The sequence below is a fragment of the Anomaloglossus baeobatrachus genome, chromosome 6 (assembly GCF_048569485.1).
Source record: "Anomaloglossus baeobatrachus isolate aAnoBae1 chromosome 6, aAnoBae1.hap1, whole genome shotgun sequence".
Taxonomy (NCBI): Eukaryota; Metazoa; Chordata; class Amphibia; order Anura; family Aromobatidae; genus Anomaloglossus; species Anomaloglossus baeobatrachus.
The window spans coordinates 135,744,458-135,769,342 of NC_134358.1; the positions used below are offsets into that span (position 1 = coordinate 135,744,458).

The window sequence follows — 24,885 nt, forward strand, 5'->3', positions numbered from 1 at the left end:
CAATAAAGTCTTAATATTGTGATTCCCTCACCCTGTGTTTTCTGAGTAGTGTTCCGCCCACGGTTAAGGAGGTCGGCGTTCAGTTGGGATGAGCCCTGGGCCACGCTGTCTTTCTAAAGGCGGCCGGTTCAGCGGACGAGAGCACTCACAGACCCCCGTGTCTCCACAAGTACCTCTTCCCCTGTAGTCTGGTAACCACCTATAATACTGCTTTGTAATATACATGAAAACATTATAAAATACTACCCTATTTCATATAGTCTTACTGTACATTACACATTACATCAAAATTCGCATATCACATTATTTATAAAGATGCAAGACACAAGTCACATTACATTATGCAATTGGTGTCTTCAGGCAAAGCAACAGAACAGCAACCAGTACACCTCATTTCAACTGAAACATCAAATAGCACCTTATCTCAAGGAGAACTAAGCAATCGTAAGTCCGAAATCAGACACACATGAACGACTATCATGCAGTCGGTGCCCCAATTCACATTAGACTGTTGGTTGCATCCACTGGCAAACATTAGTTTTATGTTGTATGGGGTCCTTAGACATACACTCCCTGAAAGAAGTTCTGTTGCTTATCCATGTTATGTAAATAAAAGCTTATAACCTGACTTTTAATTCATCTATTGGTTTCATAAATTACTCTTTTGAAAGCTGAAACCCTCCCAAATTTGGTTTAGGTTATGAAAATAAATTTGCTGCAAAGCTGAAATATTAATCATTTAATGAACACAGAAAGGTTAGATTTTGGCAAGACAAAAGTTTTGTCGCCCACAGAAAGTAATGTGAAATTCAAACAAATAATTAACTTCTAATACAAAGATATGTTGCATCACATTGGTAAATGACGTTGTGGTGCTCTTAGAGCCATATTTAATATTTTGTGTGACTTCCATGAGCTTGAAGGTCTGCATCCATGCGGTTTAACAATGATTCATACAATTTATTGATGACGTCATCAGGAATAGCAAAGAATGCAGTCTTACATGCCTCTCAGAGTTTATCTAGATTCTTTGGTTTTGTCTTCCAAGCTTCCTCTTTCATCCTTCCCCAAACATGCTCAATGATGTTCATGTCTTGGGACTGGGCTGGCCAGTCCTTGAGCACCTTGATCTTCCTTGCCAGGAGGAACTTTGTTATAGTGATGGATGGATGAGATGGAGCACTATCCTGCTGCAGAACTTGACCCCTTTTATGATTGGGAATGTAAGAGGTAGTTAATACTTCTTGATATTTTAGGCTATTGATATTGCATTCCACATTGCAAATGTTTTACACCCCCCATACTGAATGTAACCACAGACCATGATCTTTACACCACCAAATGTAACTTTTTTCTGGATCCATACGGGCTCCAGTAGGTCTCCTGCAGTATTTGCGGTGGCTGTGGTGTAATTCAACTAAAGATTAATCAGAGAAATCCACCTTCTGCCACTTTTCCAGCTTCCATCTGTTTAGTTGGCTGTGGGACTTGGCAAATGCCACACGGTTTTTTAATTGCTTTTTGTTTAGTGCTGGCTTCTGGGCACTGATTCGACCATGGAGGCCATTTCAAGACAGAATCCTACAAACTGTTCTAGTTGACACAAGGACTTGAGGTGACCAGGCCTGTTGGTGCTCTGATGCAGTGGAAGAGGGGCTGGTTTTGGATTTTCTAACCAACAAACGTTCCTCCTGAGCAGTTGTCTTGTGAGGTCTGCCAGACCTGGGCTTGTCAAAAACATCTCCAGTCTCTCCAAATCTTTTTTTTTAATTCTTTGTACTTGACGCTGAGACACATTAAAGATGCCAGCCACCTCTGCAGTGGATCTGGTCTTCAGCCTCTTGATAATCAAGGCTTTGGTCACAGGGTGGAATTTTGGCATGTTGTCAGAGGTCAAGTTGTAGTTCAAGTGAAGGTCTGGGGTGCTGGGTTTCTTTTTATACACACCCACTAATTAACTGATCATTTAGTGAGCACAGGTGAGGATGTAAACTAGGATTGGGTGCATTATATGACAAGGCGATAAAACTTTTGTTTTGCCAAAATTTGACCTTTCTTTGTTTATTAAATGATCAATATTTCAGCTTTGCAGCAACTTTATTTTCATAACCTAAACCAAATTTGGGAGGGTTTTAGCTTTGAAAAGAGTAATTTATGAAACCAATGGATGAATTTAACCCCATAGCGACGGCCTAACGTCTCAAGACGTCGGGAAAAACAGGGTACTTATTCTGTTCCGACGCTTTGAGACGTCAGGCCGGAAAAAGCTTGTAGCGCCCCCCAGTGACGGAAAATCTCGGGGGGTTCTTGAGACCCCCAAGATTATGAATTGGGGTGTTTTTTTTGGACCCCGATAATGTGATCGCCGGTATACACCGTATACCGCCAATCACATAAAAAAAAAAATGGCAAATAATACTGATTTCTTTCTCATCTGACATGATCAAACATGTCAGATGATAAAGAAATATAAGCCCCTAGTGCCCCCAAAGCCCCCGGTACCGGAGAAATCAACCCCCATCACCCCCCACCGGAACATCCAAAATGGCGCCGACGTGAGCGGAAAACTGCCGCCGCCGCTGGCTCTGCATTCATTTCCCTCTGATCTGAAATGATGAAACATTTCAGATCGGAGGGAAATGTCCTCCCCGAGCCCTCCTCTGGGACACCGGAGCCCTCTGGTCCCCCAGAGCCACCTCCGGTTCTCCAGAGCCCCCCCTCCGGAGCATTCAGGATGACGCCGAAAACTGCAGCCGCCGCCGGCTCTGCATTCATTTCCCTCTGATCTGAAATGATGAAACATTTCAGATCGCAGGGAAATGTCCTCCCCCTGACCCCTCCTCCGGGACACTGGAGCTCTCTGGTCCCTCGGAGCCCCCTCCAGTTCTCCAGAGCAATCCCCCCTCCCCTCCGAAGCATGCAAGATGGCGACGCGCACAGTAGCGTGCGGCCGCATTCATCCTCCTTCCCTCATTTCTGTCACATGTGACATGTCCCATGGGACAGAAAAGTCATCCCTAGATCCTGCCAGGTCTCCCGCCGTCAGCCCCCGGTCTTCCCCATTACCTGGCTGCCGCTCCGTCCCCGCGTTCACTCCGCCTCCCTCTGAAAAGCTGGAGGCGCATGCTCAGACAGCGGCTGTCAGCTGGCTCCCTGCAAGCAGGGATGCTGAGCTCACTACAACAACTGCTGTACTGTGGACCGGGGGAGTGTGAGTGCAGTAATCTGCAGCCACACTCCTCACATGGAAGGCCCGCTGTTCCAGAAAATGGGGGGTACGTTCTCTCAGCATGCCCCTCATATTCTGGAATGAGGTTACTGCAGGTCACTCTGCCCTAGGTTGGACCGGGGCAGTGTGAGTGCAGTATTCTCAGATTACTGCACCCACACTGCTCACAGGAAGAGCTTGCTCTTCCAGAAAATGGGGGATACGTTCCCTGAGCGTGCCCCCCATATTCTAGAAGGTCCAGAACCTCCAAAATGGATTACGGCGGACCGAATTTTTTTTTATTTTCAATAAATTGGTGAACGAGGGAATGTTTTGGGGCGTGTTTTTTCAAATAAATTTTTTTTGTCGTCTTTATTTTTTTTCTATTACTGACTGGGTTAGTGATGTCGGGTATCTGTTTAGATGCTGTGACATCTCTAACCTCTGGGCTTGCTGCCAGGTGACATTACACATCTGGCATCAACCCCATTTATTACCCCGTTTGCCACCGCTCCAGGGCAACGGGATGAGCTGGGGCAAAGCACCAGAATTGGCGCATCTAATGGATGCGCCACTTCTGGGGCGGCTATGGCCTGCTATTATTAAGTTATAACTATGGCCCTTCCCACCCTGATAATACCAGACCACAGCTGTCTGCTTTACCTTGGCTGGTAATCCAATTTGAGGGGGATCCCACTTTTTTTTTTAATCATTTATAAATAATTATAAAAAAACAGCTTGGGGTGACCTCCAAATTGGATCACCAGCCAAGGTAAAGCTGACAGGTATGGTCTATAGGCTGCAACCGTCTGCTTTACCCCAGCTGGCTATCAAAAATAGGGGGGACCCCACGTCGTTTTTTTTAATTATTTATTTATATTTGGGCTAAATACAAGGCACAACACAATGAAAGTCACTAACGGGCACCAGCTTAGAATATGCAGGGTTAGGACATTATATATGTGTTAGACATCTATTCATCCATCCATCGATCCTAGCTCTTTAGGCTATGTGCCCACAATCAGGATTTGCAGCATTTTGGATGCAGAGTGTTTTCACTGCGTCCATAACGCTGTGTTGTGCAGTACAAGCACAGTAGAAGGATTTTTAGAAATCTCCTGCCCACATCACTTCTTTTCTCTGCAGCATAAACTGACCTGCAGTGCGGCTTCCTGAGCAGCAGGATGTCAATTTATGCTGCAGAGAATAAAGTATTCTTCGGAGGAAGAATAAAGTCTGCAGCAGTTTGAACCCGGAGTGTATACACAGGTAGCTGCGTTCTCCCGTGGACAACACTCACATCTCTGCAGGAGGGCTGGCACTGCATCCTAGACAGTGTCGCCAGATTGTAGGCACATAGCCTAAAAGTGAGAAATTTGGCGCAACAGCAACATTTTTGGAAAGTACCTGTAGATTCAAAATTCTCACTATACCCCTGAATAAAGTGCTTGAAGGGTCTAGTTTCCAAAATGGGGTCACTTGTGGGGGTTTCTGCTGTATAGGTGACCTAGGGGCCCTGCAAATGCGACATGGTGCCCGCAATTTGTTTTAACTTTTACAAAATTCAAATCATGCTCCTTCCGTTCCGAACCCTACTGTTTGTCCAAACAAAGCTTTTTCCACCACATATAGGGTATCACTGCGCTCATAAGAAATTGGATAACAAACTGTGTGCTCCATTTTTTGGTATTTCCTCTTGAAAAGTAAGGAATTTTGTGCTAAAGCAACATTTTTCTGAAAAAAAAATCAAAATTTTCAATATGACTACCTAAGGTTATGAAATTCTATGAAGTATCTGTGGGTTCAAATGCACACTATACCGCTAGATTTATATCCTTGAGGGGTCTAGTTTCCAGAATGGGGTCACTTGTGGGGGAGCTCCACTGTTTAGGCACCTCAGGGGGTCACCAAACGCAACATGGCATTCGCTAATAATTCCTGCCAATTTTGCAGTCAAATGGTGCTCCTTTCCTTCCGAGCTTTGCCGTGCACCCAAACAGTTGATTTCCACCACATATGATGTATCAGCGAACTCAGGAGAAATTGCACAATACATTTTATGGTGCATTTTTTTCCTGTTACCTTTGTGGAAAAAAAGCTACCTGGTTAGAATAACAGCTTTGTGGTTAAAAAAATTTTTTTTTTTATTTTCACGGCTTAACATTATAAAATTCTGTGAAGCACCTGGAGGTTCAGGGTACTCAATAAACATCTAGATAAATTCCTTGATGGGTCTATTTTCCAAAATGGGGCCACATGTTGGGGAGCTTCACTGTATAGGCACCTCAGGGGCTCTCTAAATGCAACATGGCGTCCGCTATTGATTCCAGCCAATTTTGCAGTCAAATGGCACTCCTTCCCTTCCGAGCCCTGCCATGCGCCCAAACAGATAATTTCCACCACATATAAGGTATCGCCAAACTCAGGAGAAATTGCACAATAAATTTTATGCTGAACTTTTTTCCTTTTACTCTTGTAAAAAAAAAAAGCTACCTGGTTGAAGTAACGATTTTGTAGTAAAAGTTTATTTTTTTATTTTCATGGCTCAACGTTACAAAATTCTGTGAAGCACCTGGGGGTTCAGGGTAGTCACCAAACATCTAGATAAATTCCTTGAGGGGCCTAGTTTCCAAAATGGGGTCACTTGTGGGGGGTTTCTGCTGTTTAGGTACCTTAGGGGACCTCCAAATGCGACATGGTGCCCGCAATCTTTTTCAGCCAAATTTCCTTTCCAAAACTCAAATACTGCTCCTTCCGTTCCAAGCCCTCCCATTTGTCCAAACAAAGGTTTCAGACCACATGTGAGGTATCACCACGCTCATAAGAAAGTGGATAACAAACGTTGAGGTCAAATTTTTGGAATTACCTCTTGAAAAAGTGAGAAAATATATGCTAAAGCAACATTTTTAACAAAATTATTAACATTTTCAATATGACAACGTAACGTTAACAAAATCTGTGAAATACTTGTGGTCCAAAATGCTCATTATACCCCTAGATAGAGGCCTTGAGGGGTCTAGTTTCCAAAATGGCGTCACTTGTGAGGAGTTTCTTCTGTTTAGGTACCTTAGCGGACCTGTAAATGCAACGTGGTGCCCGCAATCTATTTCAGGCAAATTTGCTTTCCAAAATTCAAATATTGCTCCTTCTGTTCTGAGCCCTCCCATTTATCCAAACAGAGGTTTTTGACCACATGTGGGGTATCGGCGCGTTCATAAGAAAGTGAGTAACAAGTTTTGGGGTCTATTTTGTTGTATTATTTCTTTTAAAATTGAATAAATTTGGGTTAGAGCAGCATTTTTAGGTAAAATTTAATTTTTGCTTTTTTTCATTCCACATTGCTTTTGTTCATGTGAAGCACCTGAAGGGTTAATAAACTTCTTGAATGTGGTTTTGAGTACTTTGGGGGTGCAGTTTTTAGAATGGTGTCACTTTTGGGTATTTTCTGTCATCTAGGCCTATCGAAGTCACTTTAAATATGATGTGGTCCCTAAAAAAATGGTTTTGTAAATTTTGATGTAAAAATGAGAAATCGCTGATAAACTTTGAACCCCTCTAACTTCCTAACAAAAAAAATTTTGGTTCCAAAATCACGCTGATGTAACATGGACAAGTGGGAAATGATATTTATTAACTATTTTGTGTGACATAACTCTCTGGTTTAACGGTATAAAAATTAAAATGTTGAAAATTGCTAAATTTTCAAAATTTTTGACAAAATTAAATTTTTTTCAGAAATAAACACAAAAAATATTGTCCTAAATTTGGTACTAACATGAAGTCCAATATGTGATGAAAAAACAATTTCAGAATCACTGGGATCGGTTGAAGCATTCCAGAGTTATAACCTCATGAAGTGACACTGGTCAGAATTGCAAAATTTGGTCTGGTCATTAGGTGAAAATTAGCTCCGTCACTAAGGGGTTAAAGTTAGGTTATCAGCTTTTATTTACATAACATGGATAAGCGACAGCCCCCTCTAGTGTAATCACATATAGAGCCTCCCCTAGAGTAATCACATATAGCGCCCTCTGGTACTGTAAACACATAGAGCCCCCTGTAGTGTAATCACATATCAATCCCCTTATGTAGTGTTATCACATATAGCTACGGTGTCAATACTGACACTCAGGTTTCAGGATAATGACAACGAAAGTTGGAGTATGGGATTATGATGATGGCACTTTGGGTACAGGACAATGACGCTGACACTCAGGAGACAGGATAATGATGCGGTCACTTGGGGTTTGGGATAATGATGCTCACACTTGAGGTATGGTATAATGATGCTGTCCCTTGGGGGTTCAGGATAATGATGCTCACTTGCGGTATGGGACAGTGACGCTGACATTGGGGGAACAGGAGAATGATGCTGAGACTAGGAGTCCATGATAATGACGCTGATTCTCCATATGTGGAATAATAATGCTCACACTCTAGGTATGGGACAATGGCACTGACGTTTGGGGTTCAAGAGAATGACACTGACACTCAGGGTACAGGCCAATGATGATGACACTCAGGGGAAAAGGAAATTGACACTGACACTTGGTATACAGGACCATCATGCCGACACTTTATAGTGTAATCATATATGATGCTCCCTTCAGTTGTATCAGTCATGTGCATCACTGCATTAATCATCACTGGTATAATAAAGGAAATGCTATTAACCTGCAGATATAGGGTTAATTTGAAGGTTAATAGCATTATGAAAGTGCTCAGCCGTTGTAGTGAAAGTGTGGTACAATGGAAAAAATTACCTATATTTCTCTCATACAAATGAGGGCTAAAGGCTGGCAGGCAATAATGGCTGTTCATTCAGGGGTTACCAGGCCGCAGCAAGGCCAGCAGTTAACCCCATGCCTTCCAGTCTCTACTCCACATACAGGGGACTTCATGTGTCTTCCACACAGCTCTACATTCTTGCACTGAGTCAGGAAACAACACATCAAAGGGATCGTCTTAACTAAACAAAATTACTGGTAATCAGACACTTCGAGCCTAATCCCACACCACTGTTACAGCATTTAAGGGCACCAACTTCGGTCCCACCGGGATTCCTCGTCCACTACATGTCCACAGATACATAACACTCATTGGCGGCCGGCCACTTCCCTGGCCTTTGGGTGCCTTCGGGCACTGCTAGGCCCCTCATTCCCCTGGCTAGTGTCACACTTACAAAGGTCTGGATCATTTAATCTCCTAGCCCCCTTCATCCCACCCACAGGGCTTGCATTATGCCTGAAAGAGGTCCACAGCATACTTCTCCTCAGACAACTGTTTCTGGCCAGGACCAAACCTACCCTACTCCGGAGGGCGCAACTGACCTTCAGCTGCCAGGGGGTTCTTTGGGTAATTGCCGCAGGGGAACAGTCGGCCTCCCGACTGGCCGGACAGTACCCACAACAGGAGATGAGTTTAACACAATCCTTTGGTATCAGGATCCCTTGTTCCACCGGTCCAGGATTGACCCTTAGGGTCCAGTGATTCACTGCACTTGGGGCCTGCACTCCACACCTCCCACAGGTGTTGTGTCTCTCTCTCCTATGGGGACTCTCCTGTCCTTGGCTCACCACCCCGGCTTTTTGTATGTCTTGATCCACTCTTACTAACCCTTTCCTATCTTACAGGACCAGGTAAGCGGCCTAGCACGCCAGGGCCATCTTGTAGCCAAACAACAACAGTACAGAACAAAGCAGCACTTCTACAAGTCACACAGTCTGCAGGTCTGGGGTCAGCTGAGCCCTGCACACCCTTACGCAGTCACCACTGAGAGAGACAAGTGGCAGCTCATGGTGCAGTGGAACAGTGCAGAGCCAGCTGTCAATTAATGCTGGGGCTTGGTCACCCGCTGCTTACTGTGATGTGAGTGGTCATCGTATGATTAAAGGTGGCAGATGAAGGAGATCACCAAGTCCACCAGAAGAAATATCAGCGACAATGCATCTGTGCACTGTAAAGCAACTATTGAGCTCTGTGTAGCCAGTGAGTTAAAAGGTACAAGCGGTAATAAACCCAGTGATGTCAATGTCACAGGCCTGTCAAGTGATGTACTCTGCTGTTAGGGAAACTGTAATCACTAATTCAGTTGCCAGTTTTTTTTCCAGTAGATAAAAGGATCAGGTCAACCGGAATACTAAGAGCTTAGATAAATTAAAAACGTAAATGCTGAAACAATGCCATATATAGATTGTTTAGAGGTAATAAAAAACTGTGACAATATAATAAAGCAAACCAGGTCACCCAAAATTACAAATGGCTAACCAATTTAGTAAAGATTACTTGACTCAATAAAAGGTTTACTAGCTGGAATATGGATCTACAGACCACTTCATTACTGTGAGTCCCAATGGAACCATTTGTAACATTGTGGCCTCTATAGTTATGCTTTGTTTTCCTTTGTGCCATTTATAATAGTGGATTGCTCTTATGTGTTACAGATGCTTTTAGCCTAAATCAGGCATCAGGGTCTTGGTGTAACTGTTATCTCTACAGCTCCCTACCTGTGGCCAGGGTTATATTTTACAGAAATAAGACGTCTCATGTATAGATAATTATTCCATAAACCTCAGATTTTACAGCCGTTCTTTTTCATTCTTGCTTCTCTATACCTTGCAGCTACTCCATCCTGATCATTCAGAATACATTACCAATATAGAATTTAATAGCAAATTTATATTGGCACATGCACATAAGAATATTCTTTCTCGTTGTACGTGTTTGTCAGATGCATGGGAAAAATATTTGTAACAAGCTTTAAATAATCTTTTCTGATTTTGTGCTGATTGTGTATGTGGATCACATAAATTGCAGCTATAATTCTCATAAATGCTGGTCATGATCCAGCAGCAAGTCTCATGAGCCAGCGTAATAATATCATAGGAGAGCAACTGATTTCATTACTTTATTGTTAATCTTTTTATTTCCAGAATTCTACTGAAGCTACGTTGTCCCACAGGGCTTATATCAATTCAGTTAACTTCATTGCTGCTCTTGTGACCCATGATTTGGTTATATGGTATATACAGTGCTTTGAAAAAGTATTCGTACCCCATAAACTTTTCCATATTTTTTCACATTCCACCCACAAACTTAAATTTATTTTATTGAGATTTTACCTGCTGTACCAACACTAAGTAGCAAGTATTTGTGAAGTGTAAAGGAAATGATACATGGGTTTCTAAATATTTAAGAATTGTAAATCAGAAAATTGTGATGTGCATTTGTATTCCGCCCCCTAAGTGAATACTTTGTAGGACCACCTTTCACCGGAATTACTGATGCATGTCTTTTGGGGTATGTCTCTACCAGCTTTCACATATAGATGCTGTTATTTCTACCATTCTTGCACATGCTAACTGTATTCCCTGTGCTAACTGACCATGTGTAAGAGATACAGTGGTCAGATGAGACCAAAATAGAACTTTTTCAACTAAATGCAAAGCGCTATCTGTGGTGGAAAAGTAACACGGCGCATCACCCTGAAAATACCATCCCCATTGTCAAACATGGTGGTGGCAGCATCATGCTGGGGGGGATGTTTTTCTTCAGCAGTGACAGGGAAGCTATTTAGAGTTCATGGGAAGATGGATGGAGCTAAATACAGGGCAATCCTGGAGGAAAACCTGTTGCCAAAGGTACAATAGATGGTATAGATCAAAGCATATTCATGTATTTGAATGGCTAAGTCAATATTTTGACCTATACTAAACAAAAATCGAAACGCAACACTTGTTTTTGCTCCCATTTTTCATGAGCTGATCTCAAAGATCTAAGACTTTTTCTATGTACAAAAGGGCCCTTTCTCTTAAATATTGTTCAAAAATTTGTGTAAAACTGAGCAAGTGAGCATGTCTCCTTTGCTGAGATAATCCATCCACCTCACAGGTGTGGTGTATCAAGATGTTGTTTAGACAGCATGATTATTGCACAGGTGTGCCTTAGGCTGGCCACAATAGTAGGCCACTCTAAAATGTGCAGCTTTATCACACAGCACAATACCACAGATGTTGCAAGTTTTGAGGGAGTGTGCAATTGGCATGGTGACTACAAAAAATGTCCACCAGCGCAGTTGCCCGTGAATTGAATTTTTATTTCTCTACCATAAGCCATTTTCTCTGGCACTGGAAACCTGCATTTTGTGGAGGGCAAGATGGATTCAATCAAGTGTCAGGAAATCCTAGGAAAAAATGTTATGCCTTGTGTGAGGTACATGAAGCTTAGCAGTCATCATATCTTCCATCATGACAATGATAGCAAGCATGTCTTACAGGGAATCTGTCAATAAGATCAACCCTTCGAAATCATCTATATGGCCATGTAGGTAATAGAAAGCTGAATAAAATGAAACCTTGATATCTGCGATCCGATATCTTATTTCAGAGATGTCCACATTTTTCTTATATATAAATTACCTATTAAGATCTTTGGACCGGACACAAAAATCCCTGAGAATCTGCCTTCAGAGCTTATTTTATATGAAAGGGGCATCACAAGTATGAGACATGTAGATCAGGAGAGCAGACTGTCAGTCATTACATCGAAAAAAAGGGGACGTTTGCAGCACCTATGGTCAAAAACACTGTGTGGCACCCCTGAGGCTTCAGTAGCCACAGAGGTACTGCACCTCAGCCATAGGTGTGGTATTCCATCCTGGGTATGGAGGAGGTCATCCACCGGTATGCACACAAAATGCACAACACTCACATTAGCAGCTCTCCACCGGGTCAGGGTTGGGGTTTGGTTCCATTAATGCTATGTTTAGCCACCACTGGTGATGGTACCACCCTTCCCCTTATCCGACACCTGGGGTGTGGAGTCTAGTTAGTGGGAGCAGTCTCTGACAGAAATTTAGAGAGTCGTAAAGGAGCAGTAGAATAGTGAAGACCTGTGGTCTGGAGCTGGTGCAGCTCGACCCAAGTACAAGACAGAAGGGGTCCTAGAGCCCACGGGAAGTGCGCCATTCTCCTGTAGCCTCGTTCCACATACAGCATTGGAGTGGAAGGACTTGGCCGCAGAATGGGGACTGGTCCCTAGACTAGAGGAGAAGAAACAATGTGCTCCGCTAGTAAAACCAGAGGTGAGGACACATCTAGTACCAAAGCCAACTCAAGACATGAATCCACTGGAAGGTGACCACATAGGACCAAAGGCACTAGGCCAACAGGCTCCCCTTGTGAAGGATCCGCGGACACCAGCTTAGTGCACAGGCGGGAGAAAAGTTAGTGAAGGAAGACGAGCAGGGAAGGAACACTAGAAGGGTGCACTGGTCGTGACCTCTGAATTACCCGGGATCGGCTGGAGCCCATCACAATGAAACCCCAGCACTCCAAAGGCAGTCACTGATGTTGTGTTACCTTGGAACCTGTTACAGTGAGTAAAAACCTTGAGCCTGCATCCCTATGTTGCTCCGTTATTCGCCTGTGCCTCCGGCCTGCACCCCCGCCATCACCTACTACTACCCCCATCTGCCCTGGGGCCCAGCTCTGCTTGTTGAGAGCTGCACCATCTGAACTGCGTCACCATCTGCCCCTGAGGTCCCTATCCTGCAGTGGCCCCATGCATGGCCCCGGCATGGGCATGTCAACTGCATGTGTATAAAACCACAATTTAAGCAGAATAGGGATGCACGTCCAATATCAAGTGATCCACTTGAAGCAAACGTACCATATGTCAAAGGATGACAGCGTTCCAATGGGTGAAAAAACTCAGTCCATATTTATTCCATCAATGTGTGTCAACAGCAAGTTTGCTAGATAAAAACTACCTGGTCGAAACATTGCTGTTGATACACCTTAATGGAATAAATATGGGCTGAGTTTTTTCACCCATTGGAACGCTGTCATCCTTTAACAAATGTCAGTCATTACATGTCTCACACTGGTAATGCCCCCTTTCGTTTAATTTAAGCAGCAAGTCATAACAGCCAAAAGGTGCTCTACTAAGTATTATAGATATATACTTGTCATGGAGGGGTAGAATAATTCTGAATCTATGGTAGTGATTAAAAGTGGCATTTTACGTTGAATTTGGAGAAACCACTTACCTGTCTGGAGATATTTAAATTGTACTTCTATTAATTGATTGCCAACAGCAAAAAGTTAAACATTAGTAAGTTTTGATAATAATTCTAAGTTATAATTGGGGTTGAATAATTTAGTTTACAACTGTAGCAGCAACCAAGTTGACAGCCGCTGCACTATCTTATTAGTGTGGGATGCTGCATTGCTGTACAACAGTGGGACTATTCGACTTCATTTTGAATGACCGGAATTCTACACCAGTGGCAGAGAGCGCCTCATCTGTCAGGTTGATTATTGCTACATCTGTACTCTCTTAAGCCCACTTTACACGTTGCAATTAGTTGTACAATCGCATTTGCGATGTGACACGCCCAGGTTGCATACGGGATCTATGAGATTTCACGTTGGTCGTTCATTTGCTGTCACACGAGCGTTAGTAGTCTATGTTAAATTGGTCAATTTTGTGTGCGATCCTTTAGATCATGTGTTCTGTGACGTATGCATTGAGCACCTTTTTTTTTTTTTATTTATTGACTTGCCAAGCGTGTGTAATGTGTAGGGATGCGTTTTTACTATGTCATCTGCCATTCAGCTCTGCTACATGGCCGCTGACAGCAGCCACAGACAGCCATGTAGCAGAGCTGAATGGCAGATGACAGCAGACACAGACAGAGCCGCACTGTCAGAATGAACTCGGGTGAACTTCACCCGACTTCATTGTCATGCTGCGGCTCTGTCTGTGCCGCGTCCTGATTAGCGGTCACCAGTGAAGACTCACCGGTGACCGCTAATCTCCTGAGTGACTGAAGTGACCAGCCCTCTCTCATACTCACTAATCCCCGATCCCCGGCGCTGCACGGCTTTCTCACTGCTCCGGCGGCTTTTACTGTTTTGAAAAAGCCGGCCGCCCATTAAACAATTTCGTATTCCCTGCTTTCCCCGCCCACCAGCGCCTATGATTGGTTACAGTGAGACACGCCCCCACTCTGAGTGACAGGTGTCACACTGCACCCAATCACAGCAGCCGGTGGGCGTGTCTATACTGTGTAGTGAAATAAATAATTAAATAATTAAAAAAAACGGCGTGCGGTTCCCCCCATTTTTAAAACCAGCCAGATAAAGCCATACGGCTGAAGGCTGGTATTCTCAGGATGGGGAGCTCCACGTTATGGGGAGCCCCCCACCCTAACAATATCAGCCAACAGCCGCCCAGAATTGCCGCATACATTATATGCGACAGTTCTGGGACTGTACCCGGCTCTTCCCGATTTGCCCTGGTGCGTTGGCAAATCGGGGTAATAAGGAGTTATTGGCAGCCCATAGCTGCCAATAAGTCCTAGATTAATCATGTCAGGCGTCTATGAGACACCCTCCATGATTAATCTGTAAGTTACAGTAAATAAACACACACACACCAGAAAAAATCCTTTATTAGAAATAAAAACACACACATATACCCTGGTTCACCACTTTAATCAGCCCCAAAAAGCCCTCCATGTCCGGCGTACTCCAGGATGATGCAGCGTCGCTTCCACCGCAGCTGCATGGAGGTGACCGGAGCCGCAGCAGACACAGCCGCTCCGGTCACCTCCACACAGCAAATGAAGACAGCCGCGCGATCAGCTGCTGTCACTGAGGTTACCCGCGGCCACCGCTGCATCCACCGGTGGCCGCGGGTAACCTCAGTGACAGCAGCTGATCGCGCGGCTGTCTTCACTTGCTGTGTGTACAAAGCACCCTTTAGGCTACTTTCACACATCTGGCTTGAGCTCTGCGGCTCAATCCGGCTGTGCAAGCTATGCAACGGATGCGGTGAAAACACCGCATCCTTTGCATAAGTTTTTCCTGTGCGGCCAGGCCGGTTTTTGCCGCTTGCGGCATGCTACTGAGCATGCGCAGTGGCAAAAACCGCATGCGGCGACCGGATGCGGTTATTGCCGCATCGCGCCGCATCCGGCCGCCATAGGCATGCATTGAAAAATGCGCCGCATCGGCCGAATGCGGCGCGATGCGGTTTTTTTTTGCCGCACGAAAAAACGTGCCAGGCAACGTTCCATCCGGCCGCCGCATCGGCTACATCTGCCGCATGCGGCAAAAACCGGATGGAACGCAAGGCCATGCGGCACAATGCGGCACTAATTAAAGTCTATGCAGGAAAATCGCAACCGGCAGCAAAAAAAATCAGTTGCGATTTTCATGCAAAGTGCCGGATTGTGCCGCATAGCAAAAACCGGAGGTGTGAAAGTAGCCTAAGTGCCACATGAAAGTCACTAAAGGGTGCCAGCTTAGAAAATGCAGGAAGGTGGAACATTATATAGGTTTTTCTCATGTATCTATCTATCTATCTATCTATCTATCCCTCTATCTATCTATCTATCTATCTATCTATCCATCTATCCCTCTATCTATCTATCTATCCATCTATCCCTCTATCTGTCTATTCATCTATCTATCTATCTATCTATCTATCTATCTATCTATCTATCTATTCATCTATCTATCTATCCCTCTATCTATCTATCTATTCATCTATCCATCTTTCCCTCTATCCATTATCTGTCTATCGATTATCTTTATTATTTATTGCAGGGACAAACCTGCGGTAAATCCGCGGTAAATCCGCGGCAAATCCGCGGCAAATCCGCGGCAAAAACGCATGCGGATTTGGTGCGGATTTTTTCCGCAGGTCCGGAAATCTTTCACTGGCAGAAGTTTCTCAAGAAATTTTCTTGAGAAACTTCACATTTCTAGTGCGCACATAGCCTAATGATAGTTGCCTATTAGTAGTTAGCCTGCACACCTTGCAGTTCAGAAGAATATGTTTTGTAGTGATTCATCAGGTATATCAAATGCATAGGGGAACATGGAATGCTGTGAATGGATTATATCTTGCATTATTTCTGACCCATTGCTTTGTGTTCGTCTACATGTGTTGGCAATTTAAAGGATGGACATAAGATTACTTTCAAGGACCTTACAAAGGACCAGGCAAGATTCATTACATGTGGGAGGAGATACTGGAAATAAAAAAGGATTCTTTACAGTTAAAGTAATTAGCATGTGAAATGTAATGGTGGATACAATAACAATATTTAAAAAAGGATGGATCCTTTTCTCATAACATTTTGTACTATGAGTAGAGACGAGCAGACATAACTATGGATACTTAAGCTGCAATGTCCTGCACATGAGGTAAGAACATGGCTATATCAGCAGAATGATATTGTATCTACAATTAGAAATGTAGTATTTGTTAATATTATTATTATTACAACTACTATATATTGGGATAGGATCTTGGAGATGGAATGTTCTGCCTTCTGCATTCAATCTATGTTTTTGCATTGCTTTCATTTGCTGTTCATGTTTATTTTCTAGGTTGTACTTTGGCTCCCTCTTATGACCAAAACTTTAGTGGCACCAGCCGTGTATTTCATACTTCCTTTCTCCTCCCCCTTGTGGTGCATTCTGGGTAAAAAGCCCTCATTTCCTGCTGGATCACAAGTTGAGGACAGTCGCCATTTTATCCCTTGTGATAGCATCACTGGTAAGGAAATATACGTTTTTTTGGTGCCATCTGCAGCCCTGGACTCTCACCACATTAAATAGCTGCATTTACTAAACTAGGATTAAGCTGCTTGTACATTTCTATGTATATTGCCATGCTCCTGTATGTATGTTCTCTGTTATATTATACATGTACTGATTGAACACATTTTATTGTTCTAGTTTCACCAAACCAACAAATTTAACAAAGTTTAATAAAAATAGACTTCAAGCAACAGTCTACTTATTAAGCTACAGTGGATAAGATTTAGCTGCCTGTCAAACTGCGTACACCCCACGGTACATGTAGGGAGGACAGAAAATGGGAATACCCCTTTAACCATAACTAGAGGAGTCACCTATTCAGATACCTACAAGTCTGGAGTGACTGCCAGTTATTGAGAGAAGAAAATGGGACAGTCTGGAATTACAATAGTAGGACAGGAGCTCTATAGTTATTTGATGAGTTCCTCAGCACCATACTTAGGGGTACTTTGCACACTACGACATCGCAAGCCGATGCTTGCGATGCCGAGCGTGATAGTCCTCGCCCCCGTCGCACATACGATATTGTGTTATAGCTGCCGTAGCGAACATTATCGCTACAGCAGCTTCACATGGACTTACCTGCCCTGCGACGTCGCTCTGGCCGGCGAACCGCCTCCTTCCTAAGGGGGCGGGTCGTGTGGCGTCACACGGCAGGCGGCCAATAGAAGCGGAGGGGCGGAGATGAGCGGGACGTCAACATCCCGCCCACCTCCTTCCTTCCTTCCGCATAGCCGGCGTGAGCCGCAGGACGCAGGTAGGAGATGTTCCTCGCTCCTGCGGCTTCACACACAGTGATGTGTGCTGCCGCAGGAACGAGGAACAACATCGTAACATCGGTCCTTCCGAAATTATGGAAATGACCGACGCTACACCGATGATACGATTTTGACGCTTTTGCGCTTGTTAATCGTATCAAAAATGATTTACACACTCCGATATCAACAGCGACGCCGGATGTGCGTCACTTTCGATTTGACCCCACCGACATCGCAGCTGCGATGTCATAGTGTGCAAAGTACCCCTTAATGTCATAGCTATGTTATATTGTAGGTTATAATAGCTAAATATAAACAGGGATAAAAGGCAGAAGAGTAACAAGAGTAGATACAGCATATCAGCAGTGGATATCTTCTCTGAATAGAAGCCGTTATATTGAATACTAGAAGGTGTAGATATACAGAGGACATAAAAAATGAATCAGAGCTGAACTATAAAAAGCTGACAATGTGAAGCTGGTCAGTAATATGTCCATGGACCAATCTTAATTGGAAATCAGGGGTGGCTGACAGGTATGAAACAGTGCGGTGAAGCCATCGTCCACCGATACTTGTACGGTTCGGGTACATTGTGGAGCCTCTGACAGGTGTGAGTCTATCTGCCGGAGACAAACACTCTTGAGGCCCAGTGACTTTCATGTCTTTCATGGACATCAAATCAATACTGTTCATCAAAGCACAGAGCTGCCACTCAGCTCAATCACTTGATCTCAGGGTTTATGAAAGTTTCATAGTCTGAGCAATGACAGTTTTCCATTAAAAGTTTCTTCCACATGGATTGATTTGTAATGTGAGCTTAGCTTTTGTTTGCTCATTGTTTTGATGTAGTACCTGTAGATACCAGCTGAGTGCTCTTTTAAGGGATTTTGTCTATTAATCTAGTCAGCGATGTTACTGGCCATGTTCTTATCAGTGTCAAAGACTTTACCTATTTGTGATGATTCACCAGCAATAAGAGAGAAATCACGAAAAAATCAGGTCTAATTTGAACAGTCGATTTAGTAAGGTATTTGGGTTTGAGTCTTGTGCACTCATTATGCAATATATAGTCAAGGAATATACTGTACACTGTGTGCAGAATTATTAGGCAAGTTGTATTTTAGAGGATTTTTTTATTATTGATCAACAACTATGTTCTCAATCAACCCAAAAGACTCATAAATATCAAAGCTTAATATTTTTGGAAGTTGGAGTGGGTTTTTTTTAGATTTGGCTATCTTAGGAGGATATCTGTTTGTGCAGGTAACTATTACTGTGCAGAATTATTAGGCAATTTAATAAAAACCAAATATATTCCCATCTCACTTGTTTATTTTCACCAGGTAAACCAATATAACTGCACAAAATTTAGAAATAAACATTTCTGACATGCAAAAACAAAGCACCAAAAAATTAGTGACCAATATAGCCACCTTTCTCTCGCATACCACACATTACCCCAGGTGACACCAGCCCTACTCAATGTCCTCCTTCCCGACGCGTTTCCTCAATAGCGATTCATCAGGGGAGTGGATGCTATGCTGTCAGAGGCATGTTGAGCCGACAATTGAAGATCAAGTGAGTAGGACTGGTGTCACCTGGGGTAATGTGTGGTATGCGAAAGGCTCCCCATCCCCCTTGCTGACTGTAAGGTAACACCAGTTTCAGTGGTTTTGTGGTGGGACAGACGGTGAGCATAAATCCCACCACCACCATTGATTGTAATATTAAGCACTTTAGCACATTTTTCCCTTTAACCGTTACTCTCTCCATCTGGTTGTATATCAACGTCCATAGTGATTTACTACATGGTCATGTTCTCATAAATGATTTGCACATAGCCACTTTATAAGAGTGATTCTCTGGGCAAAAGTGCAATTATGGAGAAAAAGCGGTTCTGCACAATGTCACTTTAAGTTTATTTGGATGCACATGAGTATTATTATTGGGGGTGTTCGTGAGACAGTATAAATAACTCCCCTGGATTCAACTCGTGTACATCTAATTTGGATTTGGTGCTAAAACACTTGTGGTATCATTTATTTGGGTGTCATGATATTTTAATTGAGAATAATAAAAGTTATATTTTAATTACCAGTGCTACGCTATAATCGTCAGATACTACCGCCGGTTTGTACCGAAGATTGCTGTGAGGGCCGCTCCGCTGACTGATCTCCTCAGGGCTGTGAAGCCATCGGTGGCCAAGTGAACCTGTGAGGCGGAGGTGGCGTTCCAGGACTTGAAGTCTGCTCTGTGTCGGCAGCCAGTCCTGGTGGCACCCAACTTTACAAAGGAGTTTGTGCTTCAGACTGATGCTTCGGAGGTCGGGTTGGGAGCTGTGCTGTCGCAGGAAATAAATGGCGAGGAACATCCAGTGCTTTACCTGAGTAGGAAACTCTCCTCTTGTGAGAAAAACTATGCCATTGTGGAAAAGGAATGCCTGGCCATTAGGTGGGCAGTGGACTCTCTAAAATACTACCTGCTAGGCCGTAAATTCAGGCTAGTGTCTGATCATGCGCCACTGACATGGTTGACAAGTAGCCAGGGAAAGAATGCTAGGGTGACCAGGTGGTTTCTAGCCCTTGAAGACTTTGCCTTCCATGTGGAGCACAGGCCTGGGAAGTTACATGGGAATGCAGATGCCCTGTCGCAGCTCTCCTGTTTAGTGGTTGATGGTGCCCATGCCCCCGGCTTTGGCCAGAGGAGGGGAATATGTGATGTGATCACTGGTGATGTGCACGAGGGGAGATATGTGTCGCTGCGACTACTGCAATCAGTGATGTGAACCCGGATGTAGTACTCCAGCACATTAGGTGCTGAGAGGGTTAATTTGTATTACCTGGGCCGGGTTTGTTGTGGACAGCTAAAGAGATGGGTGGGATGGCTGTTCACCATATCTCCACCTCGAGGTGTGGTCCCAGAGGTAAAAGCCAGGCCTCTGGACACACTCATGGTTCTTCTGTTTTGCTCTGTACTTTCCTGTGCTGGAGGAAGTAGTGCTGTCTTTTTGTCAATGGATTGTGACTGATGATAATAAACCAGGTGAAAATCGACACGTGAGGTGTTCCTGCATCCATCCCCTACTGCTGAGAGAGTGGCTCTACCACAATAGATACAGCCCATATTTATCCTTTTTATGTGTTTTTCATGAGTTTATGTAAGTAAAGATAGCACATAACAGGAGCAATTTTCCTGCTTTTCCTCATTACTTACATATGCCACTACAGCTAAATGCCAGCTTATAATCAAGTACATAATAGTTTACTTTGAACATACCAGAAAGGGAGGCTCTTAGAGGCCATTCTACCGGGACTTCAATCCATCTGTCTCCACTTAATGTAAGAGGAAGTGTTTTATTTATTGGCTGGTTAAATGTATCCAAGGTTTTCGTATTCTGCATTTTTATGTGTTGCAAGTATAACCGGCCCAGGTCTTCGTGCCAGTTCTGAATGCCCAGCCTCACTTTAAATAACTCTCCGAGATCATGGGTAAGATTTACCTAGAAGAAAGGCAATTTTTCTGTTAGTGCTAGGGTAGTGTCTCACCACACTATAAAAGAACTATCTGATTTTCATCCAGAAAAGTTGAAGGATTTTTGTCTCACTTGTTATCCGTGTGCTGTCCTTATACAATCTGTTTTTTTTTTTACATTAGCAACCATTAATCATAAAGGGTGCATACCTACGATCAGGACCTGTTGGGTCCTGGACACGGCGGGTCCTGACCTGCGAGCAGGAGACCGCAGCTGATTGTTCCCACGATCAGGGTTCGGATCACTACGGTCTTTTGCTTGTCTTCTCCCTACGGAGGACGCTTGCAACTCTGCAGCAAATAATTGACATGCATGCGGCTTGGAAATCTGCACCACTGGTTAGTTTTCGCTGAGGGCTGTACACGCACAGTGGGTATGGGATTTCTATAAATCCCATCTACTGTGCTTGTACTGTACAACGCAGCGTTTCGAATGCAGCGAAAATACGCTGTATCTAAAATGCTACAAACACTGATCATGGGCACGCACCTTAACATTTTTCTATGCTACAAAATTGTACTCTACACCTAAACAGAGTTGGAACCATTAAATCACAAAGTAGAATTTTAAAAAACAATAATACAAATTGTATTAACATATATGCAGAGAAGACAAACAGTACATAGAAAATCAAAGTGCATGGTGCAGGGAATGAACTAATTATAGTACCACAAGTCAAAAAATACTAAGGGGGAGAGGAAACAATATCTCGAATGGGATGTGCATAGACACAGTGCTGTATGTGTATAGTTAAAGGTAAAATATTCCTATAAACAGTCAAAGGAGCACAGATCCATCAAAGCACTTACCCATAATATACCCTGTTGACAGGTGGTACTATAGCAAACCCTACACATGTTTCGCGTAGGCTTCCTCGGGGGAAACGCGAAACGCAAAACACGCGTAGGGGTTGCTATAGTATTAATAACATTTGTATTATTTTTTTTAAATTCAACTTTGTAATTTAATGGCTCCAACTCTGTATAGGTGTAAAATTTGTATTAGAGCCTTTCACAACTCATTGGATTTAAGTCCCAGTTCCTGGCCTTCACTGGGAGGTACTGGGATATACCGTATTGGTTTACAGATAAGTGTCTTAAAATTGTACTCTAATAGTAAAAATTGGATAACATACTGTGGCATCCAATTTTTTTTCTTGCATCCATAGACTTGAATGGGAGTCTCTTCTGATTTCAGAGTCAAGTTGCAGCATGCTGAAATTTTTTATCACAGATAGATTGTCAGTGAAATAAATCAGTCTTCTACATTGTCCCATTGAATAACAAGGGTCAGTGTACTGTCTGAAAAAAAAATCGGATAGCACACGTCCGATTTATACGCTCGTTTGAGCAAGCCCTAATACTGTGCATCATGTCTGTGGCTGATCTACATATAAACTGGAGTTTCTAAACCAGTAAAACATATAAGATTTTCTTTCTATTAGCTTATAGGTGGAGGGTAGCAGTATGGTACAAAATGGTAAAACAACTTGCCACCCACAGTGATGCCAAGCGCACTAATGAGAATCTTATTATTCTATTTTTGTTACTATTCAAATATTTTTTTGCAAATACATTCATCAGGAGAAGGGACACATGCATCTTTTCAAAGTAAACATTACCAGCAAGCTTTAAAAAAAACAAACATTACAAGTAAGGATGACGGAGTAATAAATAGACTTAAACAGTGATGCCCAAAAGGCAGGCAAGGGGCTCAGGAACTGGATTTGGTGAGGGCTTTGAATACATGAAAGTAAACTTAATAATATAACTTTCATTACAAAATATTTAGTTTTACTTAAATTAGTTGATGCAAAAATGATTTCACCCTACATTAAAATTGTTACATTTACTATTTTGCATGGCCTCCATTATTTTTAAGGACAGTACCAAGTCTTCTAGGCATGGAATGAGCAAGTTGGTGGCATATTATAATATCTTTGTGCTGTCCCCCACTATCTTGTACCACATCCTCAATACTCCGGTGGGTGATTCCTTCTCCCTAATACTGCACACCTTCATCCGCTTCTGTGCCCTGATGGCTGTCTAGCCAGACAACTCTCTAAATCCGTCGGACTGAGCCTCAGGCTCCGGACCTCTAGAGGTTATCACGGGCTTCCCAGACTGGCCCTCACACTGAGACCATGTCTACTCACTTTAACCCCATCTCTTGACTGACTCCTTCTGGAGCTCTCCTTCCCAACCACCCAGCCTGCCATTTCTCACTCCTCCCTTAACTACTTTAACCCTATCTTAGGTAACACTTCTCTTAAACGCGCTCTACTGCTAGTTAACCCGACTGCTGGAACAACCTTTGGTAACCTCTTGAAGAATCTTAGCTCTGCTACTCACTAAGGGTATTCCTTTCTAAAACATTTTAAATATCCACACATGCATTTATAATATACAACAGTAAATACATAAAACATAGCATACTTACATCATGGGGCACTGCTCACCTATTACAGTGTCATGTGATCGCAACTATGTGATATGCATACTCTGGCCACATTCCGACCTGAAATGCACGGCCACACTCAATAAAATTTGACTGCGCAAGTATGAATATGTCAAGTCCAATTGTGGCTGGGAGTATGAAGTCACATGACCACTCAATCACGCTGCCAGCAAGGGAGAATCCTCACAGAGCATGACGAGTGATAAATCTGGACAACCTTTAAGTTCAGTGGAGCCATGTAATATATCCACATCATATTAATATACTAATAAAGAATAAGGAAATAAAATCTAGAATTGGCTTAGTTAAAATGGTGTTTTAATGTCGTACCTTACAGATCAGACGGTCCCTCCACTGGTCTAAGTTTTGCTCTTCTATTCTGAGTGGGTTTGACCTGCCGTTGTCTCCATACAATACAATGACCCAGTGTAAATTATGTTGTTGAGTTTCGGAAATTTGGACTTCTTTACTAGAAATAGTCAGATAAATGCTCCATTCTGCATCTGGGTTACATGAAAAAAGATATTGTAATAAAATTCCCTTTACAAACCTAGGTACTAACAACACACATTCAACTACAGTATTACTAATTTCTGTGAGTTCTAATTTTTAGACCCCAAGGAACATTTAATTTTGTTTGTAAAGTATGTAAAGTATATTTTATGCTTTGTAATGGCTACTAAACCTGGATAAACTGTATTATCAAGTACTAACAATGTACTGTATATGGTAGTGTAGCTGGGAATAACATTATTACTATGTACATTTTTTTTGAATGATGCCTAAACAACGTTAGCCTCATAATCTTCTGCTGACATAAAACGTAATTGTCCTTTGTTTGTTATGGTCCAAGACCATGAACTGCATACTGAGCAGGTGCCACCTGTATTACACAGCCAGCTTCTAGGTCTAACAGCTAAGACTAAAGCTAGCTACAATCACAGTGTTTAGCATTTACGTAAATGGTTACTAACAGCAGCAATGAAATTACACATGTGCGCTGACTCCAATCATCCCCTTGGCATAATCAAGTTAGTGCCAATAGATTGTCATGGCAGCCGGACGCCTATTGAAGGCCATCTTACTGCCCTTCTTAGCCTTTACATTAGAACATAATTTTGAGTACAGTATATTTGTAGTAGAATATAATTTTGATCAAGTGATTGAGCTATCTATCGCAGGATGAAGTTCCCTCGGGGGACTAAAAAAATATAATAAAAAACAAAAGTAAAGTGTTCGAAAATTATTATTTGTTTTAAACTTAAAAATAATAAAAAAACATAGAAACAAGGTATATTTAGTAATGCTGCATGC

The 24,885-nt window shown here is 42.9% G+C and overlaps 1 protein-coding gene across 1 annotated transcript in view; it reads right to left on the minus strand.

Moving 5' to 3' along the window:
• RP1 (RP1 axonemal microtubule associated) overlaps positions 1-24,885 on the minus strand; it is a 752,859-nt gene that overhangs the window by 81,984 nt on the left and 645,990 nt on the right. The window contains exons 50-51 of the mRNA XM_075316343.1: positions 23,902-24,074; positions 20,859-21,081 (exon numbers count right to left, since the gene is read on the minus strand). Of these exons, the coding sequence (XP_075172458.1) occupies positions 20,859-21,081; positions 23,902-24,074 (396 nt within the window). The remainder of the gene's footprint in view (positions 1-20,858; positions 21,082-23,901; positions 24,075-24,885) is intronic.